Raw genomic sequence first — 14645 nt, 5'->3', positions numbered from 1 at the left:
CTCCTGAGCTGCAGAGAAAGCATAGTTGACTGTGCAGATGTAACTCCTAGCATTGTGTCCAAGCTGTTGAATGTTATTTATTATATTTATTAATATTATTTATTATTTAAATGCCCCTGATTTTCAGGCAGGCAAATAGTGTCAGTTGCATCCTTTTGTCTGTAAATTCTTGCCTTTTGTGGAAGTCCTACAGACACTTTCTAGAAAATAGAAATTGAAATGTAAATTTCTGCCTCTTGGTGTCACTATTCCTTTGTGTTTTGACCCGGAGGTTAAAAAACCCTATTGCTAGCAATCTGCAGATACTGAGATAGTAGGAAAATTCTGGTCTACATTGTAACCAATGTGAATGCTATGTGTCTCTTCTTTATTCTGTGCAGTGCATAAATTACCCATTCAGACACAATTGGAGGATTGTTTCCATCTAAGCATGCTTGTTTTTTGGTTGTACTCTTTTCAAGTTATGGGAGAAGAGAAATGGGATTAATTTTCTACTGTTTATAGTAAAGCTGCTAGCAAGGAATTTTCTTGGTTTGAAAAGCATGCTGGTGGAAACTTGCTCTTTTCAACTCTCTAAGATGATGAATCAGCAGTATGAATTGGGTGGTGGTTTTGTATATGGTAGCAACATGTCAACACTAGGCCCTGCCTAATGAGAAAAAGAAAAGAGAGATAGTAAAACCTATCAGCATTTATCTTATGATGATTTATGATACTTATCTGTGGTTAACTCAGTGTTCTAGTACCTGTTGCTCATTTAATAGGTGTGGTGTTTAATCTCAGATTCAGTGCCTATAGCAGATGAATAGAGTGTGACAGTTTATGATTGTGTGCGTTGCCATGTTGCAGGCAATAAAATGGAACTAAAATGAACTTTGATTTTTTTTTTCTTTGTAATACAGCAGGAGATTGCAGTTACCTGTCATGCTGGCAACATAATTTTTTTTTTCCTCCTTTTATCTAGCAGGCCAAGTCATTCTGCTGATTTCTCCCAGCCTGGCTGGCAGGTTTAAAACCCAGCGTGCAGGCACAGGAGCCAGTGCAGGTACCACTGAAGGTCTGCAGACTTAGAGAAGGTAAGAGTTGGTAATTCTGCTGGTCTGATGTCTAACTTTGCCTCTGGTGGTCCAATGAAGGGGAATTATTTTCTGTGCGAAGTCAAGAGAAAGTTCGTTCAGGAAGTCCTGAACAAAAAGACGTTGTGCCTGATCACCTCAAAAGAAGTCACACTGGGTAGTTAAGGGATGGAAATTTAGAAGTAGCCTCTAAATTAGTAAAATAATTTAAATCTGTAGTATGGATTTTCAGGTGATTGTGGCACCAAATCAGTCTCCAGTGAGCTGATAATTTTCCAGCCTTTGCTGCCTAGTTTATGCTGGGAAGTGTAGAAGGTATACAAATAACAAATAACTGATTTGTATTCAAATAAATTTGATCATTGTTGTTCTGTGTTTGATGTCCCAGGCTTGGAAGCATGGAAAGCCTCTGTGCAGCAAACAGCACTTTTGCTGTGGACCTGTTAAGAAGGCTGTGTGAGAAGAACAGTGGGCAGAATGTGTTCTTTTCACCATTTAGTATTTCTTCTGCTTTGTCCATGGTTTTGCTGGGTTCAAGAGGTAGCACAGAAGCCCAAATAAGTAAGGTAAGTCAAAATACACTTGGTAGATTGCATTTGATGGGATCATTTGAGGAAGAGATGTGTCTTCCAGTCTGTGACATGTCCTTGTGCTAAACTGTGATTGTCACTGTGGTGTGAGAGAGCAGAGCTCTTCCTCTGGTGTTTGTATAAGGACAATCAGTTTTCATTGATTTTGAAAGGGGACATTCCTTCATTATGAAATAAGAGTTTCCTGGGTTTTGTTGTGTGGGGATTTTGTGGTTTTTTTGAGACACATAATCTTTAATCTGTAATTGAGAGATATGTGTTTTGTTTGCTTTTTTTTTTTAGTTTAGCTTGATCAATTTACAGCTCCATAAAATATTATGTTCTACTTCTTTCTTTGGGCTTAATATCAGACAACATATGTTTTCAAAACATAGCCAGACACATAAAAATTAAATCCATAGTGACTGAATGTCAAACTGTAAGCATGGTTTACGCTTTTTTGATTTAAACTTGCTTAGGTAGCAGATAGTACTTGTCATGTATTTTACATATGACCAGACAAAGTTAAGTACAGAATCAGTCCTTTTGGTTCTGTTATTGGGTTCTTTTACAAAGTGAGAGATGAGTAAAAACCTGTATTTTAAAAAAAGTATTTACTATTAATAAAAGTTTCTCAAAAACTTTTGTTGCCATAGTTGGAAATACTCAAAATCCATCTGGACACAGTCCTGGACTATGGGCAGTAGATGTCCCAGCTTGGGCAGGGCTTTGTAGCAGATTGTCCCCACAGGTCCCTTCCAGACTGAGCCATTCTGTGATCCTGTAGCGCTTGCCTTGAGGGAAGGAAAATCAGGACTCCTGACTCTGCTGCTCCCTAATTTATGACTTGTGCAAGCCCTGCAGATGCTGTCTTTGTGCAGGTGCTTTGTCTGAAGAATGCCCAGGATGCTCACAGTGGGTATCAGTCCCTTCTCTCTGAAATTAATGATCCAAACACCAAATACATCCTGAGAACTGCGAACCGGCTCTATGGAGAAAAGACCTTTGAGTTTCTTCCAGTAAGTAGCCATTAAATTTGTGGCATGTCTTAGCATAATGTAGTTAGTGCCTCTATCCTCTGGAGGTCAAGGCAGGCTTTTGGGTTTGATTTCCAATGTTTCTGTGCTGAGATGCAGGAGTGCAATAGATTCTGCCAGAGTCTGAACTTGGTGGAGAATCTCCTTTAAATAACACGTGCTCTGAATATGGCAAAGCAGGGTAAAGTCCATCAGTGTCTACACTTGAGGCTTCTGTGATCCATTCATCTCTTTGGCTGTGGGACAAATGGTTGATGTATCTTCTAGCAAAGCTCTGATAAACCAACTTATAAAATGATATGTACCTGAAGCATAAAATACATACAGGGAAAAAAAATAACCGTACTACAGTGAATAAGCCATTTAATAAAACTTCCTAATTCAAAGAAGTGGTATAGATCCTAGAAGGAACTTGTCAGTGAGAAGTTTAAGCTAAATGAAGCTGGGGAAGGAAAGCTGGCAGATTTCCTTGGAGTATGCAGGAATCACTTGTGTCTGAAGGAGAGTAAATCTCTTGCTGAAAATGTGTTGTGACTGTCCCTGTTAGTCATTTATAGAGTCCAGTCAGAAATCCTACCATGCTGGCCTGGAACAGATGGACTTCCTGCATGCTTGGGAGGATTCCAGGAAACAAATCAATGGCTGGGTGGAGGAAAGGACTGAAGGTGAGTGCTTTTCCAAGTTGTGTTTAATGGATGCCATTGTCTGGGTAAACACCTAGTTCAGGATATAGGATTGTGAATTCAAACAACTCAAATAGTGAGATATTGCTGTGCCTGGTACATAATTCTCTTGTCTGTTGTGTATTAAATGGTGACTTGATACTATCTTGGAGAATAATTAGATCCGTGTCAACATTTTAATTATTGTGTGTTTTTTCTTTGTGTCTAAAAGGCAAAATTCAGAACCTGTTGGCAGAGGGGATTCTGGATTCCCTGACCAGGCTTGTGTTGGTGAATGCCATCTATTTCAAAGGCAACTGGGAAGAGCAGTTCAACAAAGAGAGTACCAGAGAGAGGCCATTCCAAATTAATAAGGTATGATGGGCTAAAATGCTGACAATAGACTGTTAATCTGAAGTAGCCTGAAATGACCACGTTTAAGAAGAAATTAAATCCTTCAGTCAGGGTTGCCTTCGGTGGGATATATAAGATTTCTTTCTGTCCCCTCCCTTTCATATGAATACCATCTTTGCTGAGTTTCTCTGAACTTTCACATCCTTATTAGAACCTTTCATGTAGCACAAAGAGAAGTGTGAAAGCTTGTGCATTTAAGTCTTCTTCAGTCAGAACTTCCCTGCAACTTTTCTGCCCCTGAGCCAATCCATGTGAAATGGAAAACAAATTTCCTCTGAAGACCTGTGTTCTCTGCAGCCTTGTTTTTAGAAGTAGATCAGTGCTCCTGAGGAGGACGTGGCCCCTGGCATGGGCAGGCTGTGGCTGCCCCTCAGGATTCCTTGCAGCCCTGGGTTGGCCTCCAGGAGTCAGGAACAAGACCTGGTAATGTGCCTTCCTTAACTCACCTGCTTGAAGCGGCCATTGTGGAAAATGGAAGATCTCCTGCCTGTCTGGAAACTGTCTCTCAGTGTGCAGTGGTGAAATAAATCCAGGAAGGCTTTTAAGTGCTACTAGCACTTTTAAATTAGGGAGTGTTACTGTTCACCCCATACTCTGTACAAGAAATTCAGAGACAGGTTTGGTTCCTGACACCTTGTCCTCCGTGAACATTTGGAAATGCAAGGTGTAAGCTGAAACATTAAGCTAGTTATTTTACATGCTGTTCAGTAACAAAGAGTTACTTTGACATCCCAGGAACATTTGCAACATCTTGTGAAATTATTTCTGTGACTTTGGCACTTCTTATGAGTCACTGGATGATTTTCTATTGCTTTGTGGCTTTCCTTTTGCTTATTGATCCTTTTTATGTGTCACTGCTGTTGCAAAATAATTTCTGCCATATTCTCTCTGGGCATTATTCCAATGGACATTACTTTAATTGCAAAAAGCTGCTTATGTGAAAATATCATAAAGGGAAGAGAGAAAGCAATGAAACTGAGAAGAAGGAAGATAATGATGTAAACAATAGTAGCTGATACTCCATGTGGAAATGGAATAAGATAGCAGGAAATGAAAATGAGAATAGAATCTCTCCCCTTACTACTATCCTCATGACTTTTAGGAATTCATAATAATACTCTTTCTGGGTAGTTTTAAGTAGATACATTTAAAAATATTTTGTCGTTTTTATGGTCACACAGAACCATATGGACTAACAATACATACACTGAAATAACTTATTCATGTATTGCAAAGAACAATGCCCCTGCTTATTACTAGCTCACTTTACTACTTGTCACTAGTTCTTAAGTTAACAAAAGAGTGAGAACATCAATTTACCTTAAAGGAATATTCCCAAACATTTTTACGTTAATAATTAAAAAGGAAATCTCAGGATTTTTAGTTATTAACAAAGAACAGAGTGGTGTCTGTGTTCTGTGGTGTGTGATCAGTTCCATTTGGTCAAATCCTAAAAGGCCATGAGTGACTTGCTGCCTGCTGTGTAGTGTGAGACCAGCAGAGAAGCTCAGCACTAACTGTTGGCATCTCTTGATTTCTAGAACGAGACCAAACCTGTGCAGATGATGTTCAAGCAGGCAAATTTTAACATGACCTACATTGGAGACTTGCAGACCAAAATCCTGGAGCTGCCCTATGTGGGAAATGAGCTGAGCATGATCATCCTGCTCCCTGATGCAATCCAGGATGGCTCCACAGGCTTGGAAAGAGTAAGTAGTTGAGCTGAGTGCAAAGAGAGGCTGAATCCTTCCAGGGAAGAAAGTCTGAATTGCACAGAGACCTGCAGTTGAGTTCCAGCGCAATTGTGTCCCTGGTGCTCCAGGCCAGCAGAAATGTCCCTCTCCTCGCTGTCCCCAAAGGGACAGCCCCTGCCATGTCAGTGCTGCTCAGGCTGTGTGCTGCTCCCTTAGGCAGAGGCTCTGGAAGCAGAGCTGGCCCTGCTCAGGGGCAGAGGTCAGCTGTGGTTGTGGGGAAGGCACAGTGTGGTGATGATGGAATGTGGAGAGGGGATTTTGGGTGGGCTCTTTGGAAGTGTTGTGGCTTGTCCTGTAGGTGTTGTGTGCTGAGCAGCTGGCAGGTGGTGTGTGGCTCACTGGCTGGCAAGAGGCTCAGAGGAAAGGGCAGGATCTCTTTTGTGCTGAGGGTAGCATACGAGTTTGGGCTCTTTGGAACTCTGGACCAGGAGTTTATGAATAAAGTTCTCTAAGACTGACTGCAAAGGGCCTTTGTGAACACACTGTTTTCATGATGCTGCTGAATGACATGCAGGATGAACCTTTGGTTAAGTGATAGAAGAACTGGGTTCAGATTATTTGTGTTCTTGTTAACCGTTCTGTGCCTTTCTGTCCCATAAGTAAAAATTAAAAAAAAAAATCCACGGACAATTTAACATGTTCTGTAGAAGCAAACATTACATGGAGGAGATTGATCTCTATTATAGCTATCAGAAAAAACAGTAGATAATTATCTTGGCAGGGGCAGTATGCACTAGTGAGAGGTAAAACTTGAAGTTTTGGCTTCAACACTAACCAGGTTGAAAAAGATGCATCTTATGCAATATGTAAACAAATCACATAATCAGTTCATTTGCAAGTATAACTCTGATTCAATTCACATTGTAATTACGTTAATTTGGAATTTTTCTTCAGCTGGAAAGAGAACTTACATATGAGAAGCTAATAGATTGGATCAATCCTGAAATGATGGACTCTACAAAAGTGAGGGTGTCTTTACCCCGATTTAAACTGGAAGAAAATTATGATCTGAAACCGCTTCTGAGCAGCATGGGAATGCCTGATGCATTTGATTTGGGGAAGGCAGACTTCTCAGGAATCTCATCTGGTAATGAGCTGGTACTCTCTGAAGTGGTTCACAAATCCTTTGTGGAAGTCAATGAAGAAGGCACTGAAGCAGCTGCTGCCACAGCAGCGGTGATGATGATGCGCTGTGCAATGATAATTCCAGAATTTACTGCTGATCACCCCTTCCTCTTCTTCATCCGGCACAACAAAACTTGCAGCATTTTGTTCTGTGGCAGATTTTGCTGTCCCTAAGGAGGAGATGTGTTGGCAGCATAGGTGCCCTCACAGAATAAATTTATATTTCCCTGGAACAGAGCAACTCCTTTTTGCACTAATTGTCTGTTTCAGCTATGCCTGCACAGACTTGCATGATCTTTGTCTCTGAGTTAGTAGGAATAACAGATCTGCTTAGATAAACAGAGCAACTGCCATGTCCAACCCCTCCTGTCCCTGTGTGCTGAGGTCTCCAGGTTCTTGCTGACACAAGAACCATCCCACTTGCTCTGTGAGCGCTTTTTCTGTGCTTGAGTTCACTTTTGGTGTCAGCAGGCAGAGTCAGGCAGTGAGAGCCCATGGGATTGTTACCTTTGCTTGTGACAAGGCTGGAGCACATTTGCAGCTGCCCTTGCCTTTTACCTTCCAGTCTCCTGCACTGAGTGCCTTGATACATTGCCTGGAGCTGAAAGGAGTTTTTGGCAGCCTGTTCCAGGTATTGCTGAACATCCTGCATAGATGGTGGCTTTTGGCTAACAGCTGGAGCCGCACTTAGGCAAGAGTGGGAATGAAAGTGGGCTGTAATCAGAGCTGTCCCTGGGTGGTATTTGAGGTGAATACCTTTTTTACATCAACCCAGGACACTTGGGTTTATTCCCTGTCCCCTGGTTTTGGTTATTTAAGAAAGAGTGAAAAAAAGAGCACATGGTGCCTATGGAATATTTGAAGAAGAAAGCCTTAATTTCAAATTTTTTTTCTGCTACTGTTCTATGTTTATCCTACTAATATTCTCTGAGACCCCGTAGTTTACCTGTATAGTACCAAAGACAGGGATGTAACCGCTTTCCTTACACCGGGATGTATGTTGTGGGTCCTGTTGCTGGAATAATAAAAGAAGTGTGAGCTCTGCATGGGTCTGTTTGTCCTTTTCCCGTTGTACATGACGCACGTATGTGTCGGGCTGTCTCTGACAGAAGCGGCTCCTGGCAGGCCCGGCGGGGTTCGGTGTGCCCGGCCCGGCCCGGCCCGGCCCGGCGGGCGCTGTCTCCTCTCGCGGCTGTCGCCGGCCGGGCAGGGGCAGGGACGCGGCCCAGCGGCCTCGGCCGCGCTGGGGCTGCGCGGGGCGGGCGGGGCCCGGGGCAGCTCCGCGCTGTCCCCGCCCGCGGGGCATCCTGCGGGAATGGGGCGGTGTCGGGGCAAAGGCGGCAATGTTTGCTGGGCTGCCGAAAGCGCGGCGCTTCTCGGGCTGCGAGGGGTGCGGGCTGCGAAGGGTTTGGGTGCGGGGCTCGCACGGGCGGTGCAAGGAAGGGGAAGGAAAGCGAAAGCGGCACCGGCGCCTTGCTTTAGATGTTGGCTCGGGAGGTGCCGGCGTTTTCTTTAGCACAGAGCTTGCTAAAAGACCATTGCACAGCTGCTGTGCCGATTGCGTGTGTGCCGGAGAGAGCTGGCAGTGATACCAGGAATTTCTGTGGGAGGGCAGTGAAGGAAATCCCGAAATTCTGTTCAAAACTCCTCCCCAGATTTGGGTGGATATGAAAGGAACAGCAAATCTGCCCGTTCTGCTTCAAGAAGTGTAGGGAGAGCTGCTGTGTGAGTGAAATGTGTGGGGATGCGGGTCTGTGAGTCTGAAGAATTTAAACGTGAATTTGCCGGCACAAATCGTTCCAATATCCAGTTATAATGCAACGTATTTTCATTTTATATATAGTTCGTTAACATATCCATAGAGTGATAAAAACGGTTGTAGGGGAAGAAGTATCCTTTTGTATTGTGATTGAGATATGCTTGGTATGGTGGGGGATTTTAGTTTTTTTGGGGTTCCTATTCTGGTTCTTTTCAGTCTGATTGATGTGGGGCTTCTGTTTCTTGTTTTTCGGTAAAGAATGTTTTTGTGACAAATTCTTGCTCGTTCTGTTGCTTTTAGGCAAAGTCCTTCTGCTGACTCCTGCCAGCCTGGTTGGCAGATTTAAATCTCTCTGTGCACACGTAGAAGGAAGCTACAGATACCACAGAAGGTCTGGAGACTTAGAGAAGGTAAGAGTTGGTAATACTGCTGGTCTGCTGTCGAACTCTGGCTCTGGGGGAGTCATGAGGAACTTCTTTCAGGAAGTCCTGCAGAAAATGCTGTTGTGCCTGATCACGTCAAAAGATGTCACACTGTGTAGGTATGGGATTGAAATTTAGAAGCAGACACTAAACTGGTAAAATAATTCAGATGTGTGGTATGGGATCTCAGGTGCTTGTGGAACAAAATCAGTCTCCAGTGAGCCGATAATTTTCCAGCCTTTGCTGCTTAGTTTATGCTGGGAAGTGTAGAAGGTATGCAAATAATAAATAACTGATTTGTATTCAAATAAATTTGAAGCATTCTGTGTTTGATGTCCCAGGCTTGGAAGCATGGAAAGCCTCTGTGCAGCAAACAGCACTTTTGCTGTGGACCTGTTAAGAAGGCTGTGTGAGAAGAACAGTGGGCAGAATGTGTTCTTTTCACCATTTAGTATTTCTTCTGCTTTGTCCATGGTTTTGCTGGGTTCAAGAGGTAGTACTGAAGCCCAGATTCGTAAGGTAGGTCAAAATAAAGTCACTGGATTGCATTTGATGGGATCATTTGAGGAAGAGATGTGTCTTCCAGTCTGTGACATGTCCTTGTGCTAAACTGTGATTGTCACTGTGGTGTGAGAGAGCAGAGCTCTTCCTCTGGGGTGTGTGAGTAAAGAGGACCTGTTTTCTTTGGGTTTTTAATGTGAGCTTTGTTAAGTACATAATGAAGAAGTTTCTGGATTTAATATGAGTGAGTTTTTTCTGTCATGTTTGAGACTGATGTTCTTTAATATGTAATTAAAATGTACCTGGAGTTTTTTTTACTTGATCCATAGGTGGCTACATATTTTTTTTTTCCTTGCTTGCTTGGGCTTATTATCATGTGATACACATTCTGAAAATGAAGCCAAGCACAATAAAATATTTTCAATATCCCACAGTCTATCTTTCAGACTGGTAACTGCATCTTGATTTATTTCTTTTTAAAAAGTTCTTCAGGTAGCAAATATTTCTTGACTTGTGTGTTATGTAGAAAGTGACAATATTAAGTACAGAACCAGTCCTGTTGGTTTGGATGTTTGCTTCCATTGCAAAGTAGGAGAGGAGTGTAAACTCATATCATGTTTCCATGTACTTTATAAAAATATCTGGGAAATCTATGTTGTTGCTATAGTTTTAGATACTCAAAATCCATCTGGACACATTCTGATCTTCCAGCTCTAGGTGTCCCTGCTTGGGCAGGGCTTTGTAGCAGATTGTCCCCACAGGTCCCTTCCAGACTGAGCCATTCTGTGATCCTGTAGCGCTTGCCTTGGGGGAAGGAAAATCAGGACTGCTGATTCTGCTGCTCCCCAATTTATGACTTGTACAAGCCCTGCAGATGCTGTCTTTGTGCAGGTGCTTTGTCTGAAGAATGCCCAGGATGCTCACAGTGGGTATCAGTCCCTTCTCTCTGAAATTAATGATCCAAACACCAAATACATCCTGAGAACTGCGAACCGCCTCTATGGAGAAAAGACCTTTGAGTTTCTTCCAGTAAGTAGCCATTAAATTTGTGATGATTCTCAGGACAATGCACTTGCTCCCTCTTTCCTCTGGAGATCAAGGCAGGCTTTGGATTTTTTTTTCCAACAACTCAGGCCTTAGATCCAGGAGTGCAATTGTTTCTACCAGAGCCTGTTGTCTGAATTTGGTGGAGAATCTCCTTTAAATAACATGTGCTCTGAATATGGCAAAGCAGGGTAAAATCCATCAGTGTCTACACTTGAGGGTTCTGTGATGTATTCATCTCTTTGGCTGAGGGACAAGTGGTTAATGTATCCCTTAGCAGAAGTCTTATAAAGTAATTTATGAAATTAAATGTCATGTCCATGAAGCACAAAATAAAAACAAGAATGCCTGCCCCCCCCCATTCTTCTCAATGAAGGGTAGAAGTTTGTAATACAGTGCATAAGTCATAACAATATTCATTCTTTGTTTAAAGAAGTGGAATAAATCCTAGTAGGAATATGTCAGCCTGAACTTGAATGGCTCTGTATGAAGCTGGGGAAGGAAAGCTGGCTGATTTCCTTGGAGGATGCAAGAATCATCTGTGTCTGAAGGAGAGTAAATATCTTGCTGAAAATGTGTTGTGAATGTCCCTGTTAGTCTTTTATAGAGTCCAGTCAGAAATCCTACCATGCTGGCCTGGAACAGATGGACTTCCTGCATGCTTGGGAGGATTCCAGGAAACAAATCAATGTCTGGGTGGAGGAAAGGACTGAAGGTGAGTGCTTTTCCAAGTTGTGTTTAATGGATGCCATTGTGTGGGTAAACACCTAGTTCAGGATAGAGGATTGTGAATTCAAACAACTCAAATAGTGAGCAGTTGCTGTACGTGGTACATAATTCTCTTGTCTGTTGTGTAACAAATGGAGACTTGATACTATCTTGGAGAATAATTAGATCCGTGTCAACCTCTAAATTTATGTGTGTTTTTTTCTTTGTGTCATAAAGGTAAAATTCAGAACCTGTTAGCAGAGGGGAGTCTTGATTCCCTGACCAGGCTTGTGTTGGTGAATGCCATCTATTTCAAAGGCAACTGGGAAGAGCAGTTCAACAAAGAGAGTACCAGAGAGAGGCCATTCCACATTAATAAGGTATGATGGGCTAAAACTGTGACAATGCCCTGTTAGGTGGATGTTATCTGAAATGACCACCTTTAAGAAGAAATGACATCTTTCAATCAGGGTTCCCTTGGATAGGCTCTGTGAGATTCCTTATTCCCCCTCCCTTTCCCTGGAGGTCTCTCTTTGCTGACTTTCTCTGAACTTTCACATCATTACTAGAACTTCTGATATAGCACAAAGGCAGATGTGAAAGTTTGTGAATTTCAGTCTTCTTCAGTCAGAGCATCCTTGCTGCATTCCTGCCCCTGAGCCAATCCATGTGAAATGGAAAACAAATTTCCTCTGAAGACCTGTGTTCTCTGCAGCCTTGTTTTTAGAAGTAGATCAGTGCTCCTGAGGAGGACGTGGCCCCTGGCATGGGCAGGCTGTGGCTGCCCCTCAGGATTCCTTGCAGCCCTGGGTTGGCCTCCAGGAGTCAGGAACAAGACCTGGTAATGTGCCTTCCTTAACTCACCTGCTTGAAGCAGCCATTGTGGAAAATGGAAGATCTCCTGCCTGTCTGGAAACTGTCTCTCAGTGTGCAGTGGTGAAATGAATCCAGGAATATTTGAAAGGGCTGATATAACTTCTCAATAAGGGAATGTTGCTGCTTCCCCCAAGAGTACCTCCAACAGCATTTCAGAGACTGCTGGAATGACTCAGTTCCTGCCACCTTGGTCTCTTCCTATAGGAATGTGTTGAAAAAGCTGGCAGGAGAATCCAGAAACACTCTTGCATTTTCTATTCCCTGCAGCTGTGCAAGCTTAGAACCAACTTTCAAGATGCATCACCAAAAGGATGTAGGGCTGATGAATAATCTGCTTTTGAGTTGTGGTGGAATATCATGCACTGTATGCACCTCATGCTCTCCAAATGGCAGTGATAGGGCTACCCTCTGTGGTGTGTGATCAGTTCCATTTGGTCAAATCCTAAAAGGCCATGAGTGACTTGCTGCCTGCTTTGTAGTGTGAGACCAGCAGAGAAGCTCAGCACTAACTGTTGGCATCTCTTGATTTCTAGAACGAGACCAAACCTGTGCAGATGATGTTCAAGCAGGCAAATTTTAACATGACCTACATTGGAGACTTGCAGACCAAAATCCTGGAGCTGCCCTATGTGGGAAATGAGCTGAGCATGATCATCCTGCTCCCTGATGCAATCCAGGATGGCTCCACAGGCTTGGAAAGAGTAAGTAGTTGAGCTGAGTGCAAAGAGAGGCTGAATCCTTCCAGGGAAGAAAGTCTGAATTGCACAGAGACCTGCAGTTGAGTTCCAGAGCAATTGTGTCCCTGGTGCTCCAGGCCAGCAGAAATGTCCCTCTCCTCGCTGTCCCCAAAGGGACAGCCCCTGCCATGTCAGTGCTGCTCAGGCTGTGTGCTGCTCCCTTAGGCAGAGGCTCTGGAAGCAGAGCTGGCCCTGCTCAGGGGCAGAGGTCAGCTGTGGTTGTGGGGAAGGCACAGTGTGGTGATGATGGAATGTGGAGAGGGGATTTTGGGTGGGCTCTTTGGAAGTGCTGTGGCTTGTCCTGTAGGTGTTGTGTGCTGAGCAGCTGGCAGGTGGTGTGTGGCTCACTGGCTGGCAAGAGGCTCAGAGGAAAGGGCAGGATCTCTTTTGTGCTGAGGGTAGCATACGAGTTTGGGCTCTTCGGAACTCTGGACCAGGAGATTATTACCAAGGCTTCTTGAGTCATTTATTCCCCAATTAAAAATGAAATGAAAACCCCCAGTCTTCATGCTTAATCCACAGGAAAAGAAAGATGCGTGTTATGTGCTATGTGAATAAACACACAGAAATCACTACTTTGGCTTTGTAATATGGTCTCAATTCTCATTATAATTAAGTAAATTTGGAATTTTTCTTCAGCTGGAAAGAGAACTTACACTTGAGAAGCTGATGGGTTGGATCAGTCCCGAAATGATGAATTCTACAGAGGTGAAGGTGTATTTACCCAGATTTAAACTGGAAGAAAATTATGATCTGAAACCTATTTTAAGAAGCATGGGAATGCCTGATGCATTTGATTTGGGGAAGGCAGACTTTTCAGGAATGTCACCTGTCATCTCTCCTGGTAATGAGCTGGTGCTCTCTGAAGTGGTTCACAAATCCTTTGTGGAAGTCAATGAAGAAAGCACTGAAGCAGCTGCTGCCACAGCTATGCTATTCTGTGAGGGCTCTGAAATAATAATGTCCATTATAGAATTTACTGCTGATCATCCCTTCCTCTTCTTCATCCGGCACAACAAAACTTGCAGCATTTTGTTCTGTGGCAGATTTTGCTGTCCCTAAGGAGGAGATGTCTTGGCAGCATAGGTGCTTTCGGAAAATAAATTTATATTTCCCTAGAACAAGGTGGCTCATTCTGCACCAATTGTTTCTTTCAGCTGTTCCTGCTCTTCTTCTATAGTTTTCATCTTAGGCTTGGCAGGAATAACAGATCTGCTTAGACAAACAGAGCAAGTGCCATGTCCAACCCCTCCTGTCCCTGTGTGCTGAGGTCTCCAGGTTCTTGCTGACACAAGAACCATCCCACTTGCTCTGTGAGCGCTTTTTCTGTGCTTGAGTTCACTTGTGGTGTCAGCAGGCAGAGTCAGGCAGTGAGAGCCCATGGGATTGTTACCTTTGCTTGTGACAAGGCTGGAGCACATTTGTAGCTGCCCTTGCCTTTTACCTTCCAGTCTCCTTCATTGAGTGCCTTGATACATTGCCTGGAGCTGAAAGGAGTTTTTGGCAGCCTGTTCCAGGTATTGCTGAACATCCTGCATAGATGGTGGCTTTTGGCTAACAGCTGGAGCCGCACTTAGGCAAGAGTGGGAATGAAAGTGGGCTATTATCGGAGCTGTCCCTGGGTGGTATTTGAGGTGAATACCTTTTTTACATCACCCCAGGACACTTGGGTTTATTCCCTGTCCCCTGGTTCTGGTCCTTTAAAAAAGAATGAAATAAAAAGGCAGATGGTGCCTATGGAGTATTTGAATGAGAAAGTCTTAATTGCAAAATATTTTTTTTTGCTACTGTTCTATGTTTATCCTACTAATATTCTCTGAGACAGCATAGTTTACCAGTTTAATACCAAAGACAGGGATGTAACCGCTTTCCTTACACCGGGATGTATGTTGTGGGTCCTGTTGCTGGAATAATAAAAGAAGTGTGAGCTCTGCATGGGTCTGTTTGTCCTTTTCCCGTTG

At 43.3% G+C, this 14645-nt stretch overlaps 2 protein-coding genes across 4 annotated transcripts; both read left to right on the top strand.

Moving 5' to 3' along the window:
- The first annotated feature begins 1064 nt into the window (after nucleotides 1-1064).
- On the top strand, nucleotides 1065-7681 carry LOC131568785 (serpin B6-like). The gene is made up of 7 exons (XM_058820862.1): nucleotides 1065-1076; nucleotides 1465-1642; nucleotides 2527-2664; nucleotides 3230-3347; nucleotides 3577-3719; nucleotides 5300-5467; nucleotides 6407-7681. Exons 2-7 carry the CDS (start codon nucleotides 1475-1477, stop codon nucleotides 6809-6811), a joined length of 1140 nt encoding a protein of 379 aa, XP_058676845.1. The 5' UTR covers nucleotides 1065-1076; nucleotides 1465-1474; the 3' UTR covers nucleotides 6812-7681.
- Nucleotides 7682-7938: 257 nt separating this feature from the next.
- Nucleotides 7939-14617, top strand: LOC131556809 (serpin B6-like). 3 transcript variants are annotated; one of them, XM_058803700.1, is made up of 8 exons: nucleotides 7939-8027; nucleotides 8697-8806; nucleotides 9160-9337; nucleotides 10211-10348; nucleotides 10961-11078; nucleotides 11309-11451; nucleotides 12481-12648; nucleotides 13324-14617. In XM_058803700.1, the coding sequence occupies exons 3-8, from the start codon at nucleotides 9170-9172 to the stop codon at nucleotides 13744-13746; spliced, it is 1158 nt and encodes a 385-aa protein (XP_058659683.1). In that variant the 5' UTR covers nucleotides 7939-8027; nucleotides 8697-8806; nucleotides 9160-9169; the 3' UTR covers nucleotides 13747-14617. The 3 variants fall into 3 exon arrangements, with proteins under 3 accessions (XP_058659683.1, XP_058659666.1, XP_058659676.1); XM_058803683.1 differs by lacking the exon at nucleotides 7939-8027 and adding an exon at nucleotides 8085-8298; XM_058803693.1 differs by lacking the exon at nucleotides 7939-8027 and adding an exon at nucleotides 8329-8362.
- Nucleotides 14618-14645: the final 28 nt, after the last annotated feature.

This window comes from Ammospiza caudacuta, chromosome 1, assembly GCF_027887145.1.
Source record: "Ammospiza caudacuta isolate bAmmCau1 chromosome 1, bAmmCau1.pri, whole genome shotgun sequence".
Lineage (NCBI taxonomy): Eukaryota > Metazoa > Chordata > Aves > Passeriformes > Passerellidae > Ammospiza > Ammospiza caudacuta.
This window is presented reverse-complemented; position numbering and strand designations above follow the sequence as displayed.

Excerpts from the sequence above, each read along its gene's own strand:
- LOC131568785 (XM_058820862.1), top strand. The coding sequence starts at position 1,475 with ATGGAAAGCCTCTGTGCAGCAAACAGCACTTTTGCTGTGGACCTGTTA. Across the intron at positions 1,643-2,526 it reads CAGAAGCCCAAATAAGTAAG|GTGCTTTGTCTGAAGAATGC; the intron begins GTAAGTCAAAAT and ends GTCTTTGTGCAG. Across the intron at positions 2,665-3,229 it reads AGACCTTTGAGTTTCTTCCA|TCATTTATAGAGTCCAGTCA; the intron begins GTAAGTAGCCAT and ends TGTCCCTGTTAG.
- LOC131556809 (XM_058803700.1), top strand. The coding sequence starts at position 9,170 with ATGGAAAGCCTCTGTGCAGCAAACAGCACTTTTGCTGTGGACCTGTTA. Across the intron at positions 11,079-11,308 it reads GGTGGAGGAAAGGACTGAAG|GTAAAATTCAGAACCTGTTA; the intron begins GTGAGTGCTTTT and ends TGTGTCATAAAG. Across the intron at positions 12,649-13,323 it reads GCTCCACAGGCTTGGAAAGA|CTGGAAAGAGAACTTACACT; the intron begins GTAAGTAGTTGA and ends ATTTTTCTTCAG.